This window comes from Medicago truncatula, chromosome 4 (assembly GCF_003473485.1).
Source record: "Medicago truncatula cultivar Jemalong A17 chromosome 4, MtrunA17r5.0-ANR, whole genome shotgun sequence".
Lineage (NCBI taxonomy): Eukaryota > Viridiplantae > Streptophyta > Magnoliopsida > Fabales > Fabaceae > Medicago > Medicago truncatula.
The window spans coordinates 27,590,162-27,613,166 of record NC_053045.1 but is presented as its reverse complement, the minus strand read 5'-3'; the positions used below and the strand labels follow the sequence as shown (position 1 = coordinate 27,613,166).

The following is a 23,005-nucleotide window of genomic DNA, read 5'->3' as shown; positions in this document are numbered from 1 at the left end:
TTGTTTTTTAGCCACTCTTGTATCAGCTTGATGCTAAAGCTGGACTGTTAGTTGAGTTGTAAACTTTAAATAACTCGTAAGCTTTTAAGCAAGAGTGGATAATGTCTTTCATGGAGCGTGTCTCCATTTCTTTTATAACTGTTGATTATCTCTGGTGAGTGATTAAGGGGAAGTGAGAGGGAGCTCTCATATCTAGGAGTGTCTTAGATAGATAATGCACGAGTAGTGATTAGGTGAGAAGCTAGTAGACCAAGGGTTTTTATGCATGCTTCAAACTGATACTATTATAGTGGATTTCCTTCTTGGCTTGGTAACCTCTAGACTTAGATGACGTTGCACCAAACTGGGTTAACAAATAACCCGTGCCTTTTACTTTCTGCCTTTATCTTTAAGTTGTTATTTGTGTTGTCTCGATGTCTTGACATCATTCTTGACATTACGCGTGTCTTGACATCGTGCTCAAAATCTCTTTCCTACGTGCCAGAATATCGATTGGCATCAGAGCAAGCACCCTGTTTTGCTTTTGGGTGAACTCCAGGGAAGATAAATTCTGGTCATATGGAAGGAGGGTCTATCAGTAGACCACCAACTTTATATGGTACCAGCTATGATTATTAGATGGCTCGAATGGTGGTTTTTCTCAAATCCATGGATAACAAAACATGGAAAGCTATCATTAAAGGTTGGGAACACCCTGTTCTTCTGGACAAAGATGGAAAAGCCACAACTACCGTAAAGCCAGAAGAAGAATGGTCTAAAGATGAAGATGGACTTGCTCTTGGAAACTCCAAATCTTTGAACGCTTTGTTCACTACTATTGACAAGAATATGTTCAGGTTAATAAACACATGTATTGTGGCTAAAGATGCTAGGGAAATCCTCAAAACAACTCATGAAGGCACTTCTTGTTTTAGACCACTCACACGGCTACACGTGTACAATATTACGCCACCTCAAGGCTTCGCACTCAAAGGGGCACACCAACTCGCCTGCACCGTGCCACACTGGAGCACGCCTCCCCGTCGGGATCACACTACACGTGTCCACTCCCGCTCCTAATCATATGCCGTATAATCTAGAGACGGTTATGCCAAGAGTACACCTATATAACGGTGAACTTGCTTCACCCTCAAGGTACACAACACTTTTCACAACCCTCCTAAGACTTTTATCTCAGTTTCATAACTGACTTGATCGTCGCAGTGCTAACGTGCCTGCAGGCACCTTTCGTCCCACTGCAGAAGATGCTTCACCGCTGCACCGGAAGCCGTTACCGATCATCGAACCATTCTACACAACCGTTGCGACTCAACCGTTCTCATCGAACATATCACTTCTAAAGTGCGATCCATCTCCTCACTACTAAATTTTAGAATCTCAGGATGAAAGATTATGAATCCATACATGATTTTCACATTAGTATTCTTGACATTGCTAATACATGAAGTGCGTTAGGAGAAAGGATGCCAAAAGAGAAGCTGGTTAGAAAAATCCTCATATCTTTGTCCAAGAGATTTGACATGAAAGTCACAACCATTGAGGAAGCCCAAGACATTAGCAACATGAAGGTGGATGAACTAATTGGGTCACTTCAAACCATTGAATTAGCTATCAATGATAGATCTTAAAAGAAGAAGATAAGCATAAATTTCGTTTCCAACATTGATGAGGAAGATGTTCAATGTGAAATGGAGACTGATGAAAGTATTTTAGATGCAATTGTGTGTCTTGGTAGAGAATTCAACAAAGTCTTGGAGATGATGGACAGAAAGTCGAAGCCTAATGTCAAGGACATGTCGTCTGACAACTTTATGAACATTGGTTTTTCACGCAAGAACAAAACTGAAGAAACACCAAACAAAGGCAAAGGGGGAATGTCACCCACTTGTTATGATCATGATTCTGAAAGAGAATGTGAGGGTGGGACAACAAAACGGGTAATGAGTTTTTACAGGAAAGTATGATTCTGATAATGAGTCAAGTGATGAAGACATATCTGATGGAGAGATAGCCGAGTCTTACAAACTGTTGCACACCAAGTGGGTCGAATCTTACGAATTAGTAGAGAAACAAAAGAAAACCATCAATGATCTTTGTCTGGAAAATGAGAAACTGATGTCAATCATCACTGACCTACAAGTGTAAAAAGCCTTGTTAAATTCCAAATTAGAAAACATGACCAAATCTATTTGGATGCTAAACAATGGTTCTAATCTGTTAGATGAAATACTGCAAGTTGGGAATACTTTTGGAAATATGAAAGAAATAGGCTTTGACCATGGCACTGTGAACAAAAAAAATCAAAATTCTTACAAATAAGTTTGGTTCTCCTGAAAAGAAGACTGAGTTTGTAATGTTGGATCACATTCTCAACATCCTGTCCGACATCTGAACCCTCAACCAAGAAATAAAAAGAAATCACCATGGAGATGTCACTATTGTGGTAGATATGGCCACTTCAACCTAGAAAAGATAGAAGAAGATAGAACTCCTCTTTTGCTCCTAAAACCGCCTTCGCCTTGAACTGCTATAGTTCTGAACGAGAAATTTGAATGAGGAAGGCGATATTTATAAGGAAAGTATCCACCTGACTTGGGCTAAAAACATGGACTTATAGGGACGTAAAAGTCACAAAATGTGACTTTTTGGGAAGTCTCCATGCTCTAGGCTTGTGTGCCTTCCAGGCTGAGACGCCTAGCACCCTCTAGCATGTGCCATGCGCTTGTGTGAGCCTTGTGGTGTGCCTATGCACTTCAGTGCAATAATTGATGCTGAAATGTTGTTTTCTTCGCCTTTTGAGGTGTTTTCATCCATATCAGATGTCTTGGAACTTGGGAACATAATTATTGCCTCTGTAAAGTCTTCTAAGGCTTCTTGAAGATAAAACTTGATGTGCGGATTAAGCAAGTGTACCAAATCATTTACCAAGTAATAAAGTGATAAGTAAAGTATCGTGTCCACAAGTATTGTCGTTTCATCCAAACAATTTGTATTACTTATTTTTTAAGTTTGACATTATAATAAAAGATAAAAGGGTTATTTAATTGCAATTTTTATCTCTTTGCAACAGAGCAAGTTTACCTGTTTTTGGTTGCAGAAAAGTAATCAGCGGTTAGAATTCTTCGAATCCCCTCTGTTAAAATTGTTGGATATTAAATAACAGTCATTCCTTCAAAAATAAAATAAAATAACAGTCACGTCGCTTTTATTTACTTCATCAATTAATAACATTACTCTTCTTATAATACTTCATTAATAACTCAATCAACTTCTAATCATCATTAACTTCATATTCATCACATTATACACAACGTCATATAGCAACATAAACATCACATCATAAACATCATTTTATAACATCATATACTTCACATCATAAACATCATCATATAACAACATAATCACATCATAAACAACATCATAAACAACATAACAACATCATAATCAACATCATAATCACTTCATTAACGACACATGGGTAATAACGACACGACTTCAACTCGACAATGCAACTTAGACATCTTACACATCTTGAACCATGTAGACAAAATGCAATTACGACCTCTTAATCATGCATGTGGTACCAACCAGGGCATCAAGCCCCCAACGTATTGAGCGTAAATAGGCTCACAGGGCATCAAGCCCTCAACTTACAGGGCATCAAGCCCTCAACATAATATGTATAAATATACATTACAGGGCATCAAGCCCTAAACTTAAATGAGTATGCATGGACTCAACGTCTTACAACTTAAACAACTTAGACATCTCATATGACTCCAATAATTTGGATCAACATCTACAACTTAAACAACTTAGACCAACATTAGCATCCTAATCACGACAGCAAGGCAACACCATTAAATAATATGCAGCAAGTCAACATCAACAATAATCATCCCATATAACCATTACAACTTCATATCAACATCTTTCACAATATATAAATCTTTCACATTACTAACAACATCAAATCATAATTCCCAAATTCCCATAACTACAACCTACAACACGCTAAACTCCATTTCAGAATTATACAACTTAGAATTAGAGAAAGTTAGTCCCACCCTTACCTTAAATTAGATGATCGGACTCTACAAGATTGCTCATCTTCTCACAAGATTCTTCTCTTCTCTGATTTCTCTCTTCTCTTGGTTTTCTCCCTTTTTCTCCAAAAACAGGTTTCACGTAATCCTTATTTTCTAATTCTAACTCTCCCCTTTTATATAAATCCTTAACCTACTTATTTTCTCTTATTTCCAAATCTGCCCTCCAAGTCTCAATATTCTATTCTAATATATATATATATATATATATATATATATATATATATATATAATATAAAATATTTCTATAACAAATTACAAATATATCTCTATAACAAATATATTTCTATAACATATATATTTCTACACCAAATAACAAATATATTTCTACACCAGATAACATATATATTTCTACACCAAATAACATAATATTTCCACACCAAATAACGTAATATTTGCACACCAAATAACATATATATTTCTACACCAAATAACTATTATATTTATACACCACATAACATATATATTATACTAATAAATACCAACATATAACATAACAAAATATCACTCATCAAAATAAATCGATTAAATTATAAAAAGACATCTAAACTCAATAAAATAAATAAATATTAAAATAGGGCGTTACACAACTCGCTTTCGATATCTTTTGCTAGTTACTAAATAATTACTTCCTAGACAGATAGTTATTAGTATAATGCTATAAATATCAAGATATAAGAAGAAAGATAGTAATAACAATATCAGGCCCTGTCACAACCTAAGTACCTAATCTAGGGTTACGCTCCTTTGAAATAAATATTTCCTAAATAAAACTTAATAGCGAACAAAAGATAAAAAAAATATCCAAAAAAATAAACTGAGGTTCATCTTAGAACTCTAACCTAAAAAGAATTAGTTAGATGTAACAGCCCGATTTTCGCTAGATTATTTTTAATTGTTTTAATATGTATTTATATGTGCTCGTGTGTAATTATTTATCATTGAGTGCATTTTAATGGGTTTTAGTGCGAAAAGGGTATTTTGGTCATTTTGTAAGTAAGGGTAATTTAGTAATTTCATGGTGAGGATTATTTTTAGTGTTTCAAGTGAGAACCATTATTTTACAAAGTTACTAGTGTGGTAATTAGTTGTGAGCCGGTAAATGATCGTTGTATTTTTTTTACCGTTAAGTGAGTAGAAACATTTTAGAATTAGTGATTGGATGAGCTAAGTCCACTAAGGCGTTAGGGTTAAGCCCATTTGAGAGGAGCCTATATAAACCCTTGTCTTTAGAGAAAATAGGTTTTCATTTCATTTCATATGAATTTTGAGAGAGGTAGAGAGAGAAAGTTCAAGAGAAGAGGAAAAGGGTTAGAAGGGAGAAAGCTTGAAGACTCAAGAGATGATAGAGATTCTAAGAGGTAAATTGAAGCTTTTTTCTAGGATTATTGCTAATTGAGGTAAGGGGGTTAGATTTCAAGCATAATCAATTAGTTAATTTCTTCTCTCTTTTTCTATGCATAAGTGCTTATTTGAATAAGTGATTATTATGTACCCAACTTTTGAAATTCCTGCTCATGTTGTAGTGATATGTTTGAGCATGTTAATTTGATGTTAATTGAATTGTTGATGATGAAATTGCATGTTCATGATGTATGTAAATGGGTAGTTTGTGAATTATGCTCAATTTATTATGACATGTTGTTGTTGAATTGTGATGGAATGCATGATTATAAGTTGTGGTTGTGGTAGATTGTTGATGATAATCTCATTTCATGAATTAGGTATGAATTATGTTGAGTTGTTGTTGTTGAATTGTGATGAATTGGAAGAAATGAATTGTTGTTGTTGTTGAAGACTTATTGTTTTGAGAAAATCAATTTAAACAATTTTATAACTTATTCAAATGCCCCGAAATGAGTGAGTTCGACGTGTTAGAGCCTCGGGTTATGCCTCGGATCATTTTTGACGATTAGGGTTTTTAAACATTCGATTTTGGAGCGAAATTGGCAAAAACCCGCGGGCGAAACACACGAAAATGCGCGTTTACAGAGCGTTGTGCCTGAGCAAGGGCCCTAGGTGCCCATATGTCAGAGAGCTAGCGCTAGATGCTGCACCTCTAGTGTCAAGCGCCCAGGACAGGACAACGGGAACGTTGTTCCGTGTTCGGGTGCTTGGGGGTGCTCGTGTAGGGGTCCTAGGCGATCGTTTTGAAGTGTTCTTTTGCTGTTTTCACTTACTTTTCTACTGGAATAAACTTGGCTTTATTGAAACTTAGAATTTCTATATGGTTTGAAACTTGAGTTGGTATCGTTTCGTTTGTTTCGGAAATTGTCGGAACTTGGAATTTTTTGAACAAAAAGGGTTGCAAGCTTGGTCTACAGTTCATATGGGCTTAGGCAATGCTTGTGAAGTTGGTACAATGCCTTAATCATGTCAAACTTGATTTTCGGGTGGGATTGTGGAATGTGTAAACTTTGGATTTTCTCATACGAACTTAGGCTAATCTTTGAATTAATGATTGATAGTTCGTAAGCGGCATATGCTCATACTTATATGATTGATTAAGATGGAATTGTATGTTTTCAAACTTGAGTAAGTTACATAGCTTTGAAAATTATTAATGTTGGCCGTTTTCGCCACTTGATACGGACTTTGTCGAAAGTGATTCTTTAAAACCAATTACTTTATAAATCTTTCGTGAATAGCCTTATATGATTATATGAAGACATGTGAATGCTCTACATGTGTTGGATATGATGTTTATCATAATGTGTTGTATTTTCTCCTTTACTTGAATTGTGAGAAATTGTATCGAGTTGTTGAACCATATGATATAGTTGATGTTGATTAATACATATCTGTTGATTGATTGTGATATTGTTGGTGAATACATATATGTTAATGGATTGTTATATTGTCGATGAATGCAGATATGTTAAGTGATGGTGATGTGTTGGTGATTGCATATATGCTAAATGATTGATGATGATGTGGTGATGGCTCTTAATTGATTTATGACTTGATTGATTGTGTGGACGTAAATACTTGATAATGCAATTGTTGTTGAGGCGATCAATATAATTGGAGGTTATTCTTTATATTGTTGTTGAATATTTATGAGGTAATTTTGCATTGTTGAGTCTTTGCTTGTATGTCCATGCATCATAGTCATGTTGAGTCTTGATGTTGTAAAGGAGGGTTACTCTTTTACTTCGGCGATATTGTAAGAGTAGGTGTACTCTTACATAAGATGTTCTGTTGGCATCTTGTTGTTGGCGATTTGGTACCACATGCATATATGTGTCGAGTATAGGCGCATATCATATTGGCATGAATCCTAATTGATGCATTTGAATGATGATTGTTGATGATGGGATGATTGATGAATACATACTTGTTATATTTGGAATTGTTGTGGAAATGTGTATATGGAAGTTAATTGCTCATGTCAATTATTTGGAACTTGAAATGATTCATATATGTTCAAATTTATTTTATTGATTATGTTTGATGTAAAGCTTACCCCTAGTGGTTTTGACCGCCTACCTGTCAGTATGGATGGTAGACGAAGTGCAGGATTAGTTGTTTTTGATGAGTTGCTTGGTGATTCCTTGGATAGCGAGAGCTATCTCCGTTACCGTTTCCTTAGAGTCTTAGGATAGGCTCTGATATAGGATTTCTGTCATATGATTATTCTAGATTGTTTATTCTGGATTTATTTCTGATGTGGAGATTTACCCATTTTTTGGGATTTGGAGAATTTTTATGATGATGTATTTTGATCTCATAGCATGTATACTTTGAGGTGTATGGTTTATATCCGCTGCAATTGTTGAGAATTTTATGTATGCCTGTTGTTTAGATTTTGTTGATGACATGGCGTCTATTTCTTGAATATTTATATTATTCATGTGTTTTATCGCTTTAATAGAAATAGGGCGTTACATTAGACATGATAGCTAAAAACAAATTACCGAAGATAAAAACATACCATAGAAAATCAAAGAGAAGATAGAAACTCTCCTGAAGGTCCAAAGTTGCCATCTTCTTGATCTGCCACAGTTCTGAACGATAAATTCTGAATAGGAAGGCTAGGCATTTATAGTGAGAATTTTTAAATGGGTTTAGGCTAAAAACGCGGGCTAAACCCATAAAAACGCATAAAATTATGCATGCGCCCCCCACATTTCAAATGCTCGAGGCGCATCTAGCATCCCCAAGGCGCATGGCAGCTTTTTGTCATGCCCAAGGCGCATGGTGCTACTTCCATGGCCCAGTTACTTCGATTTTTGTCGTTTTTAGGTTCGAATAACTTGTCTCGGAACTTGGGAACGGAATTCCTCCCACTGTTAAGTCTCCAGAGGCCTCTTAAATCTTCAGTCTTGGTCTTCCCAAAGTCTTCACAATTCTTCATATGTTCTTGATTTGCATGATTTCTTCGTGAATTACTTCAAAACCCCCTAAAATAGCTATGTTTCGGGAAAATTAGAATTCAGACTCAAATATAGAAAACATTACAAAAGTTCCAAAATCATAGGCAATCGTTCTAATACTCCCCTTATTGGTGCTAAAACCTATTGAAAATGACTGAAAACATGCTAAGAATAACGTAAGATGACCTGTCATCATATTCTTTTAGAGTCTTAGCTAGTAGGCTGTGATTAGGTGTCTGAGATTTTAGTTTATCATTTCGGATTATGTTTGAGGAACCATTGAGTTCACTATGTTAATGTATCCCATATTTTGAGATTATGACCTTATGATGTTTTAAGATGTTAATTTCATTGCGACTGTTTATGTATTTTGATGATTTTTGCATGTTTTGGATTAATGATGATGTAGCACCTTGAAGTTAATTGAATTATTGTTAAATATTAATTTAAAATTGTATGTGGGGTTCAAGGGTGTTACACATCGGAATACATAAAACAAAGATGAGAGAGAGAGAAAGAGAGAGAGAGAGAGAGAGAGAGAGAGAGAGAGAGAGAGAGAGAGTGAGATGGAGAGAGTGAGAGAGCAGACACAAACAATTTATACTGGTTCCTCCCACAACACAAAGTAGTCCAGTCCCGTTGCACTTCCAATGAATTTCACTATAATCTCATATATTACAATTGCTTAAAGACTATTCCAATAGACTTCTCAATTCTCCAGCACACTTGCAAGAGAATTCCAATGCTCAACGACTCTTTCAAGAGACTTACAATGCTCAAGGTCACTACCAAGAGACTTCTATTGCTCAAGTACAACTCCAAGAGACTTCTATTCCTCAAGCACGCAGGCAAGATATTTCCAATGCTCAAAGGGCTGTCCTAAGAGACTTCTATACTCAATCACAACTGCCAGAGACTTCCGGTGCTCAAAGTTTCACCAAGAGATTTATGGTGCTCAAGCTTAACAAGCAAGAGACTATTATTTGCTTACAACAATTATAAATAAATTTGTTCTTACACTGGATGTAAAGATAGACGGTGTAAACTTAACAATATGTACATACTCTTTAAAAGCTTATAGGATTTCTAGGATACAAAAGTTGAAACGAATATCTCAAGTGTTTATGCGCGATTTGATTTGGCAGAGTAATGACACAATAAAAAAGCAGAGTCTTGTTGATCTTCATCATGGTATTCAGATCCTTATATAGGCATTGATTTGAGAGACGTTGGAGAAGAGTGTCATCGCATAAAGATTCGTTGAGAAGCTTCAAATCAAGGACGTTGAGCCATTGTCGTATATGGATAATTCCGTTGGATAGTCATTCAAAAATCCTTCGCTGAAACAGGAAGTATCCGTTCAATCTTATTGCCCTTGAAGTTTTTTATCTGTTGCTACGCATAGTCGGAAGAAGACAAAATTGTGCTCATATCCTTTGATGTGGATAGCTACAGAAGACAACTGTGGAGTCTGGGTCCCTCTGGTGCTTTTGAAATCTGAAGGTCTTCCAAGTCTGAAGGGATCTTTGCGTCTGGCAAGGTCTTCTGAGTTTGATGATCTCCACATAGTCTGATGATCTCTTCAGCTTCTGAGAGAAATAGGCTTCAAATACATGAGTTTGAGCTGACTTTTTCATTACCTATTTTACCCTTCATTTAAACTATTTTATCCGTTAATAATATTATTTTAAATTTTAATTAAAAAAGGTTAAATCCCATTTAAATAAGTAATACTTCTTATAATCAATGTTATAGTGTTGGTGATATTAAAAAAAAAGGATTTATATTATATGAAAGGGGTAGAGATTTTGGGCTAAGTTTTTTATAATTCTGACTATACCCTTGAACAAATTTTTCTATATTAATGTTATATTGTTGGTGATATTAAAAAAAAAAAGGATTTATATTATATTTGTTAAATTATTGTTTTTCATTGAAAAAAATAAACATTGTTTTTTGGGTTTGTTACAATTTAAAAGTCACAAATATTTATATTTATCAAAATCAAAATTACATATAAAATACTGTTCATAATTTACACATGTTAACTCAATAAAAAAAACGGAAAGGCGGATACGCGAGTACCGTTTTCTTCTTCTTCTTCAGAATGTATAAAAGATTCGCCCATTATTTTGCATTATCATCTATCTCGTAGCTACAATCACTCGGAGTGATACTGATGGCTTCCCTTCATCCATCTGTTCCATCAGCAGGTTGTGAAACTAAAACCAATTTAGAATCCCTCCAAAGAACCGTGGCAGACATTGAAGCCACCACACTAGAAACCATGAAAAAGAGAGAAGAATGTGAAGTTGGTATATGCTTAACATGGAAGGATATATGGGTAAATAAAATTTTAAATGGAAAGAATGGAAGCAGATCAATTCTTCACGGACTAACAGGTTATGTTAAGCCAGGTCAACTTTTGGCCATAATGGGCCCTTCTGGCTGTGGCAAGTCTACACTACTTGATACTTTAGCAGGTACTATTAAACTTTTCTTTGAAACGAGGTACTTACTATTAAACTTTAGTTTTTTTTATTTTTTTTATTTTACAGAGATGCTATTAAACTTAGTTTGTTACCTTCTACTTTTTTTTTAATGATTAGTTACCTTCTACTTAATTAGCTTATAAAAATTAAATTAAAAACCTGTTACGTAATTATTCTCCTTCATAAACCTCATAGATTTTATGACTATATTCTTCTCACTTCATCCGTCTCTAAAAATAAGTACCATTTGAAGAAAAAAAATTATCCATAAAATATACAGATTTTTTAAATTGATTGATGAATTTAATATTTTTCTTAAACACAATCAACTTTAATTAATATTATCTATTTATCTTGAAACTAGTCTAAGTACCCGGCATTGCCCGGGTTAATTATTATAAACAAAGTTTTGTGTTCAGACAAACATAAATATATCAGATTGAAATAATTTAAATTCATAAATAAAATTCATTAAACAACATAACATATTAATGGTTAAAATTCTTTAACCAACAAATATTAACTTTAGTTTCACACCTAAATAAGCTATCAATACTTGGTTTAAAGTGGTAGAAAATAATATTCATAGTCTGCATCATAAATAAAATAAAATAATATGTTAAAAGGTATAATACTTTGCCATAAAATAAAATTTTAAAGACGTATGAAAATAATCAAGTATAAGAATATTCGGTTTAAAGTTATTGGACTTCAGGAATATTAACATTAATTATTGTAAAAAAAAAGTCTACAGAAACAATAGATATATACAAACGATGAAACAACAGGATAAGAATGAAAAATTCATCGGTGAGAAGAAATATTAGGGATTGCTGCATTTTAGAGGGAATTTGTTAGGTTAAATTGGTGCTAACCTAATGCAACATTTTAGAGAGAAATTATTAGGTTAAGGTTCTGTAGACCTAATAAAATTAATAAATAAGGATATGTAAGGTCAAAATTATATAAGAGTTCATGATATTATAATAGAAATATATAATTAAATTTTTTTTGAAGCTGAAGAAAGAACAAGGATCAAGAGGAAACAACGACATACCACCTAGGTTGGCATTCCGCAAAACCGCCATCGTATGTCGCCAAACTAAAAAAAATTATTAAAAAAAAAGAAAAGTATATACAAGAGGGGGGGACTAGACCAAAACTCTCATAAGTCGAAAAGAAACAAAAATGACAAGTAGAGTAACAGACTAAGAAAATCAGTAGTTAGGTAGACCGCACCGATCACGAAAGAATTCAATGAATAATTAACATTGGTTTATGAGACATAAATAAAATTTTTAACGCAAGTCTTATATCAGAGTTGCCAATACCTCGAACATTCCAGTAAAGGACATTCATTGGGCATATGGAGAGGGGTCACCCCTTGAGCGGGTTCGATATGGCGGCTTCCCAAGTACTTAATGCTTCAATTGCTTCTTTTGTTTCTTGGGTTAAACCGGAGTGAATAGTTTCGCGGCTGAAAGTTGATCATACTCCCGAATTCTATTCCAAAGGTCCATATCTTGCTGAATAACTGGATTACTGTTTTGTTCTACCATGCTTTCTTTGTGCGTGACATTATCCACGAGAATGTTCGAGTTAGAATTACTAGAAATATTTGTACCTCGAACGTGCTGAATTGTGTGACTGTCAGCAAGATGATGTTGTACCGAGCGCTGCTCTTGGTCATCAGCAGTAGAAACAATGCCAACTGGACTTGCGGACAAATCTGCATGAGAGGTGATGTGCGCATCTCAATGTGCATTCTTGTGTTGGGCGGGACTCTTCATTGTACCAGAAGCATACAAATGTAATTTGGAGTACTCATGAACGTCAACGTGCTCTACTGAAAGAGTAAGCGGGACAGCAGCGGCAGAAATCTCAAGAACCTGTACGGTCCGAGAGTCCTGTTGTGTTTGTTCCACTCCATGTGAATGCACGTCATTGTGCGCTACTTCAGACAACTCTAACATGGGACTAGAAGCCTGAGGTAACCTTCCTTGAGGGATTTCATCTGTAACATTTTGCAACGCAAAGCTGAACGAGTTGGCAGAATCGTCGTTATTAATCGGTACAGCAGAAACATCCTTATTAATGGGTACAGCTGAAACATCATTATTAACGGGAGTAGCCGAATGAGATAATGACTCTTCCTGATTGTTCAAACAACTTATTTTAGAAGATGGGGATTCAACAACAACATTCTGATTTGTATGTGTGGAGGTGGAGGCAACAGTTTGAGTTAATGTCTGTTCTTGGTTCACGACAGTTCTGCAGCAGTAGGGGCTGCAACTGCAACATATCTTAGAGTACCGGAAGTAGATGCTCATATATCATTATTATTATTACGGTGCTGCTAAGGGGGTTTTCGTTTCACTAGTTCAACATCCATAGGTCTTTTTCCCACGATCATTCTCCTTTGATGTCACCGGGGTGCAGCCATTTACAAGTCGTGACATTGTGTCTAATGATATAACAGTGATGGAAGAGTAGAGGCCTTCGCTCGTATTGAGATGCAACCATAAAGGAAAAACCGTCCTGTTCCACAAGAATTTCGTCATAAGCTCTCTTAGATAAATCAATGTCAACCAAAATTCGCGCATAGTGCCCAAAAGCCCTACTACGTGTCGGGCCATCCAAATCAATCGGTGTACCCACTGCACTTTCTACTTCCTTCAGTGTCCGTTTCCATTAATATTCTTGGGGCAATTCAACCAAGCGAATCCAAATGGAAGCGTGAGTTTGCTTCTATGAATAATGATTAAAGTCCTTCGTCTATTGTGAGAGACGAAGGAGACCCGACTTTAGAGTAATGGTATCAGTTGCCCAGATTCTGTGTAAGTCATCAACTTGCTCAAAAAGGAAGTCATGGTACCCCCTGCTTGGTGATACCATTTTCCATTTGTTAGTCATCTTCCATACCTTGCCTAACTTAGAAGCCAAATCTCTTGCCGTGTAAACCTAAATTTAGGTAATCCCAACTCATTCCTAATGTACTCCGGTCTAGTATTTACAAGGACTTCATTCCACAATTTTGTAGTGAAGGGACCAAAGAAAGCCCTAGAAAAGCTAATCTATCTCCACAAAGAAAGCCATATATATATATATATATATATATATATATATATATATGTGAGACAGGATCCGTTGACACCAGGTGTCAACGGTTATATTGACACCAAATCTCATCCATTGAATTAATTGATCTAATGGTATGTATTTATTTCCTAAATCACTAAGATGACGTGACCCGCACACTAATTATGCTCACCTCATCTTTAATGCTTTCAAGAATGAACATGTTCGTTTTCCCCACCGATCTCAGGAATGACAGCAATTCAATTTAATGGTTTTTTATTTACGAAAAGCTTAAAATTTGTTATACTCCCACAATCTCAAATTTCAACTTTAACCAAAACCAATTCATTTGGAGCGAAGGATACTACCTGGTGACATTTTAATTAACTTTGCAATCATGGTTAAAAACCTATAATTATAACAAATGGATTGAAGTATATCTCAATCTCCTCATCCAATTATTTCTCCCAAGGGCGTTGAACCTTCATGATTGCTTTGATATAATTAAGCATCCTATAAACATCAGTATTTTCTTGCAAAATTTAAGGAGTTTTTTCGGCTGATGCATTAGAAATTTGATGAAATTTCTACCTCCAACAATGGTAAATGATAGAAACATCATGGATGATAGAAGGAAGAAACGGACAAAAAAAAAAAGAGGTTTTAGGGAAGAATGTGAATGAGATTGATGAGAGAGAATATAATAAATAGTCTTAAAAGTGAGATATAAAATATTGAATGTCCACATTAAGATTTTGATGAATCATTATTGACCATTAGATTAAGAGAAATGAACGCTTAAAATTTGGTGTCAACGAATCCGTTGACACCTGGTGTCAAGGGATCCTCCTATATGGGATAGGATCAAATGACACCATGGTGTCAAAATTAGTTTGACACCAAATCTTATCCATTCATTTCATTTAATCCAAAGGCTTAAAACTATCACCAAATTAATTAACATACATCAAATACTCTCTATCACCTAATTAAGAAACATATCTATCATCATTAATTCATAATCAAACAATACCTTCTTGTTTTTGGTAGATTCAAACCCTTTTTATTTTCCCCTAATTTTTTTTCTTTTGGCCATAAGCACAAACTCAAACTTTATAATTTTTATAAAATCATGATAAATCATAATTGATAATTCAGTTAAACATGAGACACAACGAGTCCTCTAAAAAAAATTAGACCTATGAGTGACAAAATAATCTAATTAGCATGAACAATTCAAGAACCATTTGTCGAGCTTGTTTGTTTTTTTTAATACAATTTCATTAATTATTAAAAAAATATGAGTATATGAGATAAAGGAAAAGAAATATCATTGATGGTGATCATGACTCAAACAATCATAGGTATATGAGTTCAACCATTCATTTTATAAAAAAGTTTAAAAAAGAAGTTTGAATATGATTATAGAAATCTGAGAAAATTTATAAATTTGAGGAAATAAAAAAGAGGAACAAATAAATTTGGGGAAATAAAAATGGAATGTTTGATTATAAATTAATGATGATAGATATTTTTCTTAATTAGGTGACAGAGAGTATTTGGTGTATATTAATTAATTTGGTGATAGTTTTAAGCCTTTAGATTAAATAAAATGAATGGATGAGATTTGGTGTCAAACTAATTTTGACACCATGGTGTCATTTGATCCTAACCCTATATATATATATATATATATATATGAGTAACTAGGCATGACAATGGGGCACGGTGGGACGGGTATCACCTTTCTCGTCCCCATACCCCACTCTCAAATACTTACCATTTACCCTACCCATACCCAACGGGAAAGAGAAATCGAATCTCATCCCCGTCCCCGACGGATTCGGGTAGCCCCGCTCCATCCTTATCCCCGCAATGGATAATTATTTTAATAAATAAAGAAGTATTTTTCAGCTCCGGGCTCAATGTTTTAATGCATTATCCAACAAAAAGATGATATTGATCGATTGCTATGCTGATGGAAAAGAGAGAGACCGATGGTGTGAGATATGGAAGGAGAAGAGAGAGAAATTAGAAAAGTCAGTGTTCTAAGACTTTGATCGTGTCAGTGAAATGATTTAAGGTTTGAGTTTTTGTTTATATAAAATGGATAATGAATTGAATTTTTACATTCAGGATGGGTGCATCCATTTACCCGTCCCGTACCTGTGTTTTGAAATCGGGGAAAACCCTTATCCATACCCAAACCCAGTCAAAGAGGGGAAAACCGTCAAATTGGGTTTGGTTCGGGTAGGTACCCATAGGTATGAGTTTTGTTGTCATGTCTACGAGTAACCATGAAATTCATTTTATTAGTAAGAGCTAAACAGTTTAACCACCGGTTTTTTATAGGCCAAGGAACCAAAGCTGTGTTAGCAAAAGCCAGCAGGACCAATTTTGAGTATGTTTCCAACCAAAGATTATTGAAACATTTTACATAGCTATTTCAATAGCTGCCATTGCTGCAGAAAATTCTGCAAACAAAGCATTACCAGGGCCAAGATGTTGAGCAAAACAATACAAACACCGGAATTTCTGAATACTGCCCTTGCAGATGCTACATAGAAGTTGTTGATTGAAGAACCGTCTATGTTGCACTTGATCCAAGGAGGAATAAGGGGAAACCAAATGACTTCCTTGATGAGAGGTGCTCTAGGAGGATGAATATCAACCTTGAAGGTTTTTAAAATGGAAAATTTTGTCATATTCACAATGAATTTGTTGAACATTTCAGTTTTTTCTATGGTTAAACCTAGCCTTCTCTTTTCATTGTTCTGAATGCATTATACTAACTTAAACGTTTCTATGCGCAATCAAATTTAAAGATTCATGAAAAAGGCATTCTCTTTTCCTTTTTAATTTTCCTAACATCAAACCTTTTTTCACAAAATAGGAGGAGATACATGGTGATTTAAACTTTTAAAACAATAACGGATATGAGAGTTCCTATATTCACTGTGTTCTAAACGTGCCCTCATCTATTGAATCTTAGAAGGACATCAACATATTCTACCTTCGGTAGTTTTACAAATGGGCAACCCTATATCGTCAACCTTACCAAGGATGAAAAAAGAATAAAGTTACTATGTTGATTGAAATCATGAAATCACAATGTTTTCCTAATTACCGTTAATTCTTATCTTAGTTAATTCCCGATTTGGGTAGGTTTTCACCAATAATAGGTATGTTACCTTCCTAAGTACCCTTACCTCAGGGTGATTCTCTTTAGAGGAGACAAAGCTTACGCAATAGTAAAATTAAATAGGATTCAAAAAATAATTGAATAAAGAACTTAAATAATCTAACAAATAAAATAGATGTTCATCTTAGAACCTTAGCCTAAAAAGGATTAGTTACTCATGGTAACTAAAGACAAATTACAAAAGAAATAAAACATACCCTATACTTAGAGTTAGGAGATAGACTCCTCCCTTGAAGATCCTAGTAATTGCCTTCCTCTTGAACCGTTACGTTCGGAATGAAAAATATGAATGGGAGAATTGGTATTTATAGGCAGAGTTTCAACTTGAAGATGGACCGACAAACCAGGTTTTTTCTACTTAAAAAGTGGAAAAAGTGGTTTCTGGCCCGCTCCCGGCATGCCCTAGGAAAGTGGCTAGGCGCATAGGCATAATTTGTGATGTCCAGGGTGCATGGTGCATGCCCCAGGCTCATGGCTCATGCCTCAGACTCATGGGTGTTGTCTTCTGTGCGAAATCGCCTATGCATTCGTCTTTTTGGATGTTTGCTTCCACATAAGATGTCTTGAAACTTGAGAACATAATTTCTCCCTTTGTAATGTCTTCCGACGCCTCTTGAATCTTCATTCATGGACTTTTCAAAATCTTCACAAGTCTTCAAATGTTTTATTTTGCCGATTTGCATGATTTCTTCTTGAATTACATCAAAACACCCTAGAATTGTTTTGTTTCGGGAAAACTAGAATTACATGACTTAATATAGAAAACATTACAAGTGTCCCAAAAGTTATAGGCAATTGCTTTAATACTCCTCTATTAATTTTGGATTAAAACTAAATGAAAATGATTGACAAACATGCTAAAAATATCAATTAATTCGACGTCTATTGTTCACTAGGATGGTCCAAAAGAGGACTTCCATTTTCGTCCTATGTATTGTCCAGACATTGTGGCACTATGAAATAGGTTGAAACAAACCTTGAGGTTTAGATCTTTGATTGTGCGTGTATCGTCATCCACATCCATCTTAATCTGATCCTTTTGAATGAAGGGTCTGCCTAAGACTAATGGTGCATTGTCACCATCCCTCTTTTCGATCACTAGAAAGTTTTGTTTGATTTGGCATTCTCCTATTCCACATAGTTCCTACAATAAAATAAACATATTATTAAGTGCAATAGAGAAGAGTAAAGACGGATACATAAGTGACTTTCTTGACGCTAGATTGTGTAATGAAAAGAGTAAAGACGGATGCAATTTGAAATTACATCAAAAACAGTATGAGAAACGTAAGATAAAGCTGCTTTTGCAAGTGCATGAGCGCTACCAATTGCTTGCTGCCTAGTAAACTCAACATTTATAAAATCATTTAGTATTCTGATTTACTTGCCTTATCCTTGCAAACATCATCAACCACCAACTGGCAATCCATTTCCAAGGTCACCTGATAATATCCTATCGAACCAAGCCATTCAAGAGCGCGCATAGGAGCCCACAATTTTCCATCTCCGTCACAGTCATGGAATTTTTACAATGGTCTGTCATCGCTCCAATAAATTGACCCGCCACATTCCTCCAACACGCCCCCATACGAGCTTTAAACATCGCCGCATCTATGTTGCATTTGGCTGCTGCCCATTACCACTGCCACCATCAAATTTTCACTGTGCATATTGCCACGAATGTGGCTCGCCTTGTGCATGATAAAGCACCTGATCAACCATCTATGTTATACATTTTGAACAATAATTTTTATAAATTATGAACAATAATTTTTATGAATTATGAATTATGTTTATAAATTTTGAATAATATTTTTTATGAAATTTTGATTAAAATTATAGTTATACATTTTGCTCTTTTATAGATTTATCCTTTTCAACAACACCAATAAAACAACAAATGTATTTAAGTGAATAAATTCTTATATTTTTAAATGACGTCAAAATTATAACATTTCTATAGGCAAATTTATTTAAGTGAATAATTAGAAATGAAAAAGTTACCAAAATGTATTTCTATTATATAAAATTAGCAGAAAGAGGAGCATTGTCGTGCCCGTTTGTGCGCTCTTTTTACCACGCTAACGTGTGTGTATATTTTATTACATTTGTTTGTATAATTTTGATTATAATTTTTCAATGTTTAAATATAAATGGAAATTACTCGTATATCGATTTATCTACAAATAATTGTCAAAACATATAACAATTATTTTCTTATTGATTATATTTACAGTGACATATACTTGATCTAGTTTGTTACATTTTTTTTAAGCATAAAGAAAAAAGTGGACATATATTCAATACGTGTTTGTTTACCGATATATTTTGTGTGGTAACCAAAATAATTATTGAGTTTGTTATATTCTTTTTAATATTTGAATTCACACTCATCCATTATCTTCTTTGAATGATAAATGAAAAAAAAAAAAAAAATCAGACATATACAGTTTGTTACATTTTATTTTAATATTTAAATTTACTCTTATATATTTCTTATATGTGCTATTTGCATTGAATGTTGAAGGTAATTTTGGAAGAAGAAAATGTTAGTCCAAAAGAGTCTATTTTCTTTATATATAGTATAGATAATGAATAATCAGTTGAAAGAGACAATGTATAATATATACAAAAGTAATTTCATATATTTCACTTTTTCACCTTAAAAAACTTTTTTTTTTTTAATGTTAAAAAGGTTAATTTTTTTTTTTAGTCATTAAACAATTTGACAAAAATAACAATGATGATATATAAAAACAAATTTTTTGTGTTTTTAGGCAGATTAGGCCCAAGCACAAGACGAACAGGGGAAATTTTGATCAACGGTCACAAACAGGAACTATCTTATGGAACCTCGGTACAAAGTTAATTTTGAACTTTTTCCCAAAAAAAGGATTATGTTCAACTATTAATTCTTTCATTAATCTATGTAGGCTTATGTAACTCAAGATGATACGTTATTGACAACCTTGACTGTTAGAGAAGCAGTGTACTATTCAGCTCAACTTCAATTACCTGACTCAATGTCTAAGGAAGAGAAGAAAGAGAGAGCTGATTTTACAATCAGAGAAATGGGTCTGCAAGATGCTACTAACACAATAATTGGAGGATGGGGTGTTAAAGGCATAAGTGGAGGTCAGAAAAGGAGAGTTAGCATTTGCATTGAGATCCTTACACGTCCAAAACTTCTTTTTCTTGATGAACCAACAAGTGGACTTGATAGTGCTGCTTCTTACTATGTTATGACAAGAATTGCTACCTTGGATCATAAAGATGGTATTCAGAGGACTATTATTACTTCCATCCATCAACCTGGTACCGAAGTTTTTCAACTTTTTCACAACCTTTGTCTTCTCTCTTCAGGTAGACTTGTATACTTTGGACCTGCTTCTGCTGCAACTGAGGTTAGGAACTAACCCTAATTATATATGCCGTTAATCTTAAGTTATTTTACAATGCCATTCATTCATAACTCTTCAATTTGCCACATCATATATATATATATATATATATTGGCGTGTTGTGATTGACCGTAGGTGCCAAACAAATGTACACCCATAGTTCATATCTAATTGTCTCTTCTTTTTATCAACCATAAGAAAATTTTATTTTATTTTACATTTATGATTGATTCTGGTTTTGTTTCAATGTAGTTTTTTGCAATGAATGGTTTTCCTTGTCCTCCTCTCCAAAACCCATCTGATCATTTACTTAAAACTATAAACAAAGACTTTGATCAGGTATTTTGTTGATTAACACTTGAGGTGGTAATAGCGTAGAATTCTAAATGCAAGGTAAACATTTGAAACAAATTGAAAATATTTCAGGTCATTGAGACAGCATTGGCAGATAATGGAACAATGCCCACCGAAGAAGCAATTTGTATCCTTGTGAATGCATATAAATCATCTGAAATGTATCAAGATGTTCATAATGAAATAGCAGTCCTATCTAAAAAGGTAGACTTCATGGCTTACTTGATCATACAAAAGGTTAAATTGACAAACATTAAGATTAAAATTATTTGAATTTAAATGTGAATTTTTTTCAGCACACAAGTTCATTGGATTGCAAGAAAGAAGAGCATGCAAAGTTCCTTAATCAATGCCTAGTTCTTATCAAACGGTCATCAGTGAACATGTTTCGTGATCTAGGCTATTACTGGTTACGTTTTGGCATATATGTTGCATTGGCTATAAGTTTAGGCACTGTTTACTACGATTTGGGTACAAATTATGGCTCAATTAAGGTAAACAACTAAGAAGTGTTAAATTTATATTTGCAATATATATTGTTTTAACTGTACATTTTACTTTTCATTATTTCAGGATCGAGGTTCACTTCTTTCATTTGTCTCTGGCTTCTTAACTTTCATGAGCATCGGTGGATTTCCTTCCTTTGTGGAAGACATGAAAGTAGTTTCAAAACTAATATACAGAAAAACAAATGAGGTTGGATTCTCAGCTTATCATGTTGACTGCGTGTGATTGTGTAATGAACAACCTTTTGAGTTGTTCATTAATGGAGGAGAAAATATTCTAAAAGAGACTCAAAGTTATAACTAACTACTCTACAAACTAACTTCGTTCATTTTTGCTTGATAATGATTAGAATCGCCAATCAGTTATGTGTAGCATTGGTATTTGAACAACTTAATCAATATCTAATCATAACACATTACCTAATGTAACTTGGGCCTATCATATTGAGCTAGCAACGGCACAAATGAGATTTGACATTACATCTTCACCGAAAACCCTTAGGGCTTAGAATTAGGTTTATGAGTCTTTACACTTATTTGTTACTCAATCTCAACTCATCCATCCAATGAATAAAAATCGTCCCTAACTTTATCATACAAAGTTGGGAAAGAGTTGTAGAAAGATTTTGTTTTCTCTCTCTAATTTTGGTCATTTATTTAAATTCTGAAATATCAGAATAAATCAATTGAGCCTGTTAAATCTCGATTAACAATATAAGTATAAACTATTTGTTTCTTTTAAATTGAATCCTACCAAATTGTTTTCAGGTATTTCAACGAGAAAGACAGAACGGGCATTATGGTGTGATTGCTTATGTGATTGGGAACACTTTTTCCTCGATTCCGTTCATTTTTTTGGTTACAATGATTCCCGCAGCTATAACTTATTACCTCTCTGGTCTTCACAATGGATCCGAACACTTTTTGTACTTCGCTGCAGTTTTATTTTCGAGTCTAATGTTGGTGGAAAGTCTTATGATGATAGTAGCAAGCGTTGTCCCTAACCATCTAATGGGAATCATAACTGGTGCTGGAATCCAAGCAATCATGATTTTAATTGGAGGGTTCTTTAAATTGCCACATGATCTTCCTAAGCCAATTTGGCGATATCCATTACATTATGTTGCTTTTCATACATATTCCTTTGAAGGATTGTTTAAGAATGAGTATGAAGGACTAAGATTTAATGTAAAAAAGGGACAAGGCACTAGTAATTACATTACTGGTGAAGAGATTTTGAGAGATATTTGGCAAAGTGACATGAGTTACTCTAAATGGGTTGATCTTGGAATTTTGCTTGGGATGATTGTTTTGTATCGAGTTTTGTTCCTTGTTATAACCAAGATTACAGAGAAAGTGAAGCCTGTTCTTGGATCATTGTTAACTTGCAAGTCAATATCATCCGATACAATCGTGGAGAAGCCTGAGCTACTTCTTTAAATGGACATGCTGTATAACCTTATATGTATTAGATGATAAGATTGGACTTA

The 23,005-nt window shown here is 34.3% G+C and overlaps 1 protein-coding gene across 1 annotated transcript; it reads left to right on the top strand.

The window, feature by feature from the left end:
* The first annotated feature begins 10,661 nt into the window (after positions 1 to 10,661).
* LOC11446247 (ABC transporter G family member 1) lies at positions 10,662 to 22,955 on the top strand. Its single transcript, XM_024780585.2, has 8 exons — positions 10,662 to 10,965; positions 20,032 to 20,111; positions 20,188 to 20,658; positions 20,908 to 20,994; positions 21,082 to 21,213; positions 21,306 to 21,503; positions 21,583 to 21,669; positions 22,284 to 22,955. Exons 1-8 carry the CDS (start codon positions 10,662 to 10,664, stop codon positions 22,953 to 22,955), a joined length of 2,031 nt encoding a protein of 676 aa, XP_024636353.2.
* The last annotated feature ends 50 nt before the right edge of the window (positions 22,956 to 23,005 follow it).

Excerpts from the sequence above, each read along its gene's own strand:
- LOC11446247 (XM_024780585.2), top strand. The coding sequence starts at position 10,662 with ATGGCTTCCCTTCATCCATCTGTTCCATCAGCAGGTTGTGAAACTAAA. Across the intron at positions 20,659-20,907 it reads CTGCTTCTGCTGCAACTGAG|TTTTTTGCAATGAATGGTTT; the intron begins GTTAGGAACTAA and ends GTTTCAATGTAG. Across the intron at positions 21,214-21,305 it reads TAGCAGTCCTATCTAAAAAG|CACACAAGTTCATTGGATTG; the intron begins GTAGACTTCATG and ends AATTTTTTTCAG.